At 37.2% G+C, this 7,018-nt stretch overlaps 1 protein-coding gene across 3 annotated transcripts in view; it reads left to right on the top strand.

Annotated features, from left to right (window-relative positions):
* Positions 1–560: 560 nt before the first annotated feature.
* LOC128875706 (uncharacterized) overlaps positions 561–7,018 on the top strand; it is a 100,889-nt gene continuing 94,431 nt past the window's right edge. Inside the window, exon 1 of one of the 3 annotated variants that reach the window (XM_054121532.1) lies at positions 561–1,042. In XM_054121532.1, the coding sequence (XP_053977507.1) occupies positions 984–1,042 (59 nt within the window). In that variant the 5' untranslated portion in view covers positions 561–983. Of the gene's footprint in view, positions 1,043–1,109; positions 1,359–7,018 lie in introns of those variants that run through there. The other 2 variants (XM_054121533.1, XM_054121534.1) reach the window with 2 other exon arrangements.

Here is a 7,018-nt window from a genome sequence, read left to right as displayed (position 1 = left end):
GGGTAACAAATTTTCATTGCCACTGTGTTGTAGCTTATAAAAAAATTAATTCAGTGACATAAAATATGTTGACCTTCATCTGACCGTCGATCAAAAATCACGAAATGTGTCATGAATTCCAATACATTTTCAAAGACGGAAGATGAATGATTATTTCCTTTGATAAGGACGAATTACGGCAAAGAACAAGTACACGGTTAGCTTATTTAACGCGTGTATTCCGCCATACTCGGATATACCGAAAAACAGTGTAAGGGATGAATATACGCGACGACCGTAAACTATTGTGTTTTTTAATCGTGGTTTGATAGTACGTATTCTTAAACACAGAAAGCTCGCAAGGTGCTCGCTCCCATCGCTAGTAGCATCCCCACGAATCTTACACGCGTGCTTACGTGTGAGTGCGCGCAGGTAGAAGGAACGCGTTTCATCCGTAGCAGACAGGTAAGCGTCCACGGACGCGTACGGCGCGCACACAGGTGAAAGAAAAATGGTGGTGTGCGTGCGTGTGTGCAGAGCGTACAGGTAGATACTTAGAAGAGAACAGCGGCAACGGAGGCAAAGGTGCGGCGCGAGCGGTTCTCGTCGCGACACTACGCGGGACTGCAGCGAGTCGATCGGCCCGTCGCTCTTCGTTGGTTTTTCGATCGTGCTTCGATACCGTCGCTGGATCGTGGAAAATCCGTGGATCCAGCAACCTGTTGCGGTGCCGATCTCGCGTGCACAGGCCCCCAGAGCCGAGCACACCGCTCCCGGCGGCAGCGAAGCCAGGCCTTGACGGGCGCCAGCCAACCTGGACACGTATTTAACTTGCACGGCTTGCGCGCGTTCACACGTGGATCGAGCGAGCGCGCGGCATCAGTTGCGTCGATTCGAATCGGTGAGAAATATCATCCATCGACGTCGGATGCGCGGAGTTCGATATCGTCGATATGTGACCGGTGATCGGGTGTCAACGTAGCGTGGCTGGCCAGCGGAGCACCATGTCGACGACAGACGTGTTTCGCATCGCGCAACAGGGACCTACCGAAGAGGAGCAAGGGTAACGTTCGATTAAAGTGTCCTTAACTTTCCGGTTAATCGGCGATCGGCGAGCTAACTAGCTACCAACGGTCTCCTCGTTCGAGTGTGGAAGGTTACGTGTGAACGATGGATACGAGTGATACGAGTGATTGTTCCGGAAGATCGGCCTGGAATGCTCGCCTCGAGGTTTCGTTTACGCGTTCCTCGCTTCGGGAACACTCTTGTACGTGATCGAAGAGGGAGCTGTGATTGAAGGAATCGGTAAAAGATCGCCGATTCTTTGGTTCTTCCGAGCAGAGGTAGTTTATCGGGAATTCAATGTTTCAGCCTTTCCAGTAAGTAAATAACGGTAACGGTGATGTAATTCATACTTTTACGACTCTCGTGTATTTAACGTGCAGAAGTTGACGTTACGTTTCGACTGTACTTTGCGGTTCTCCTCGTTTGATCGATTAGGTATCATTTTTTACGACACGAATACATACGGAAGAAAGTATTCTTATAAAGGAATCGTGTTTATGAAATTTGGAGTAGTTATAAGTAATGGGAGATTGATGTTGTGTACGATATCCGTGGATATTTTTAGGATATTGTTTTCACATTTTGTCCAACAACTATTATCTTTAAATATTATCTTTAAGTCTAAATGTTCCTCTTAAAAGACTTGTTTTATTTGTATCATCTAACATTTCCTTAAATGTTATCATTGTAAGTAGATATTCGTGAATCAAGTTAAATTTAAGAAAGCATCGAGTGCACAAGATGAGGATCGATAATATAAAAAGGGCCTTCCACGTAGATCGAAAAGTTGATTTTCTAATGAATATATCTACGCACGAAAGACCAAAGAATCCAGAGATCTTTCAATCTCTTTAGCAAAATAAAGTTCGCCCATCCAAGAAGGAGGCTGTTAAGTTTGATTGCTCGTATGACTGACAGGATGTCGAATCGCTCGTTCGGAATGCCATTCAATCAGTTGTTCCTTGCGCAGAGTTTACGAAGCGTTCAGACTCTCGCGTGGAATTTATACGTACGTTCTTCCGAGGTTTCTCGGTTTGTTTTTATCACGGTACGTGAATTCCACTAGGGGATAAATACTGTGACGTACGGTTATCAAGGACTGACTGTAGGACCAAATCTTATTTACATTCCTCGCATCACACCATCGTTTACGGTTTATCGAAACGATTTGCCTTATACTTTCTACGCTGCTCGAGGCAATAAACCTCGACGAGCACAAACCAGACTGTCGAATACTGAACCGACGGGAGTAAGACGTTTGCGAGAAACCTGTTTTGATATTATCCAGAGCTTTTCAACCAGCTAGGCAACCTAAAATACAATATAATTGCAATTCAACGTTCAGATCATTTTGGAGCAACCATGCTAATTAACCAAAACTGGTAACTCTAGCGGTTGTTAATAGCAATCGATAAATAAAAATCAATTCAAAGGAAAGATTGCGAAACGAGCGTGAATCGAATGCATTATATTAAAACGTTTCAATCTTTGCTGTGCAGGTCCTGTTTGGTACTAAACGAATAATTTTGATCTCATATAAACATATGCTTTTTACTTGTTTTGTATATCATTTAATACTGTATACATATAAATATTCTTTACTCTATACATATGTATACATATATGTTATACATGTATATGCATACATATGTATATCATCTAATACTGTATACATATGTATATTCTCTTAGGTTGAACTTACATATTTTCTGTTTTCAATTGATTTTATAAAATACTGAAAAATACTCGAATATACATGTGTGGAAACTATGTTTGATCGGCTATTTTCCCTTTTGGTTCATTTATTATATAAACAAGCAACATTGATTCTTAACTACTTAAGAGAAATATTCCAAATAATATTGTACTTCAACAACTGACAGGAATAATCTATTGTGTGGCAATGATTGCATTGCATCGTCAGCAGTTTTCCCACGAAACACTCTCCGAAATATTCCTCACAGATTTAGGAGCATGTAATCGAATCGTTTTCAAGCAGAGCATGATGTGCGTTTATCTGTTAACAGTGTTACTCCGTCATGTAGTTCATCTGATGTATCTGTTACCATAATCGCCCATGATCATTATATCTCTATTCTATCCTCAGTATTGCATACAGGCATTAATATGAAACATAGTACCGTGCAACGAAAAAATTAGGTAAAGTGAAGTATTTCTTTTTTTCACACCGTTAGATATAATCGATTACAGAAATTTCATTGAACTTTGTAGATCAGAACGTATCTATACTTTTTGTCAGACACGAAACATTGAAACTTTAAAAAGACCTAAACTAGGATTACCAAGGGTACTATACGAAGGATTAGCAAAATATATTTTTATTTTTCATTAATCGAAATTAAATGTATTTTTGGGCTATTATGTTCACCCTGGCAGACATCATGAAAAAGGTTCCGTCTATTTCGATGTTTTCTCTATTTTGAAAATACAAATTGTTTTGTATTTGCAATATATTTGTATTTATCATAAATAGGCTCACAAATGGCTAATTCAAAGAGGTCATATAATCATTTATGTAGAAAATTTAATAAATGCTTTAGATGACACTCATAGCCTCCATAAATGCACCATAAAGTGCATTTTGTTCTAGGACTCTTGTGCTATTGAAGTAAAGATTTCTTCGGCAAATCCTCACTACAGATGACTCCTGCATGGAATTAACTATCTAACGAAATAAATGAAAATCATATTTATATATATAAAAGAGAATGATCGAGGAACATGGTAGGTGTATTTCAGGTGGCAAAATAACTAAAGCACTGGTTCGAGTCCGTCGTTTTTTGATGGTGTTGGATTTAAATTGGTCGCGTGATCGACAATACTACGAATGATTACTAGCGAATAGAAAATGCGAAAAGCTTCCATATAGAGAAGTAGCATCGCGATATTAGTCACGTTCTTCGATGGTCTCTCTGCCCCTCTCTCTCTCAATGTCAATGACTGCTTCCTCAGGGCTAGCTGTGAGCTGTGACCCTCCGTGCGAACGAGAGTCTCGTCTTTCTGTATGTCGTAGCATATAACTGAAGTCGAGTGGAATGGCGCTTTCACACGGAGGCATAAGGAACTCGCGATATTCATATATGTACACTAGCTGAAATACCTGGCGTTGCCCGGGACAGGAAAATTTATTCGAATGTAAATATTATATTAGCACTTTCTAATATACCCACAACGTTTTGTGTTATTTTCTGGGGAACAGTTAAACAGGTATACGCCGTTGCTATGCATATTAACCTCTTCAGGGACGAATTATATTGCTCGAAGTAAACAAGAATTCGGTTTCCACTAACAGTGTGTCGCGCTAGACGTGCTGAAATTGCAACTAATCCATAATAAATGAGAAAACTGCATGTGCAGTTGTACTAAATAAATAAAGGATCACTTTTAATCCATTCACTGCCAGACAAATATAAAGCGTTTTCCCTTGAGCACCAACGAAAGTTATTACTTTGATAATAAAAAGTGATATTAAAGTTGTTTTAAAAAGAAAATAGGCTATAAACTTATCCTTTACACGTCACAAGACAATCTCGTAATAATAATCTTCGCATGTGAAGCTTATGTGATTTTACAATTTGTTACAAATAATTGTTAAAAATTAGCATCATGATTCATGTTTTTAATGCGTTTCTGTGACGTTTTTGACTCGTAAACCCTCCAATGATTATTGAAATGCTTAGTAACCTAAATTATCTCTACGTACGTAAGATAATGTGAATATTATAACTAGTTAATAACGAAATAATATGAATGCTTTAACCTACCAAAGAGCTAGGGAATTAAATCCCTTTGCCAAATACCTATATTTCTATTCAGTATTTATCGCACGATCAACAGGCATTATTTCTTTCCATCAGCCTTCTATCTTACCTAATTCTTAGTTTATATCAAGTTATTATAAAAAAAAAAAAAACAATTTATCATTGCAAAGAGGATTCCTTGATCGTTTCTGTCTAAATGGACAAATGACATGAAGTATATGAAAGACATTAGCTGATAGGGAAGTATGCTTATGGAAGAGAACGGAGAGTTTTTGTAATTCAAAGAAAAGTCATAAGAGTATTCTAGGAATCATAGATAATATTTACAACCACAAGCAGAAGTTATTCGTTATAAAAAGACACGTTTCTCAAGATGTAAGACAGCCTGCCTCGTGAACTCTGGAACTCTAAAAAAATTGTTAATGGAGGATATGGTTAAGGCCGGTGCAAAATGCATACTCTTGATTGATTAAACAACGCCTCTTTTAAGCGTAATACACCCCAGTCCATAATTATGTGGACATTCGGCACTTTTAATGAATAACTAATATATATCATGAATTATTACTGTACAATTTTTTGCTGCTAAATTCTGTTTCAGATGTGTATTTAATAATATTTAACCCTTTGCACTGGAGAGGTGACTCTCAGTCACCATTAGGTTTCACGCAGCAAATCTACAATACCTAATCTACAATACCTTTCTTTAGGTTCAATTTCTTTGGAGCTCGAAGTATCGATAAAATGATTGCCGCCGAGGTAAAGATGACCTTATTTTCAAATCTAGATAGCCTAGAATTCATGCCAATAGAATGCTAAGAAACATCTCGAGTTGCTGGCAGACACCAGAAAAAAGGCTTCGAGTCCAAAGGGTTAATAATATTAAAGTTTCGAGTGGTGTATTAAATTTCATAGAAATTGTGGGATCGTTTAAGTAGAAAAGTTCGGTGAAAATGTCCAACATCTAACAAACATTTATGCGAGATATAACAAAATGAAACGAATAATATTACTTAAGAAACATGAGGACTTAATACTTAGGGTATCAAGATTGGCAAAGAAACTTTTAAGAGCACACGGGAGATACATTAATGGGAAGAATATGGAATTGTTTTTTATTATTACTCATAGAACACTAAATAAACTGTTGATAAAATATGCTCTCTAATGGAATACAAACTAAATACAGAAACACAAGTGATATTCATTAATAGTTTCGTAACTTTTTTAAGATATATATTTCAATTCAGACAGTGTCAATGTACATATGAGCGGAGACGTATGTCAAGATACATAAATAAATCAAAGAAATTATATAATATAACATGAAATTGCCTTTAAAGTTAGACGAAATCGAAAAAGAAAGACAGGATTTAAAATGGGGAGATGAAGAGGTAACTGAGGGTGGATACAGGTGAATTAAGTATGTGTAAGTGAAACAAGGGATTCGGTAATTTCACACTAAATAGTTACTGACACGTTAGAAAAAATGGTCTTTTTCAATATTGAGTTAATACCATTGCATAGCTGAATCTCATCTTTATACCGAACTTGTACCTATATTTACTTCTATGCAATAATTTTCATTCTTTTCGCTTAATACTGCATTCTTTAACCTATACAATATTAATAGAATGGAAACGTTTTATTATTACATGTTTGATTGATTGTCCACCGATTCTCTCGTTTATTGTAGAGAAACTCGGCTCTATAAATGAATCTGATTGTGTTTGAAGAGAAATTCACGTGCATAAGCACAGGTAAGCCCGAAGCAGTACTTGGAGGAACGAATTTTAAACCTTAAGGTTGACTAACGGGATTTCCGGCGTTCGTACATACCTGTACTGCATGCGGCGATTGCCGGTGCAATTTCTGTGACCCGCGATAAACATATATTCCTGCGGAATGGAGGAAAATCCCGAGTTTTGTGCTACCTTTTTACTTTCGACACAAATCTGGACCAATTACTATACGATTTCAGAATTTATATTTGAACCTTACAAAAATGTCGTCTAATTTTACAATTCAACAATATGAAACCAATTTTATATTATATTTATACATCTTATAATCGTGTCAATCCTTTTATTTTGTCTATATAGCATTTACGATACTTTGCTTTTAATTACCTTCGGTAGTTTTAACATATCTAAAAAAGTTATCAGGTTTTCGCAGAGAATATTAATAAAATG

Source organism: Hylaeus volcanicus, chromosome 4 (assembly GCF_026283585.1).
Source record: "Hylaeus volcanicus isolate JK05 chromosome 4, UHH_iyHylVolc1.0_haploid, whole genome shotgun sequence".
Lineage (NCBI taxonomy): Eukaryota > Metazoa > Arthropoda > Insecta > Hymenoptera > Colletidae > Hylaeus > Hylaeus volcanicus.
This window is presented reverse-complemented; position numbering and strand designations above follow the sequence as displayed.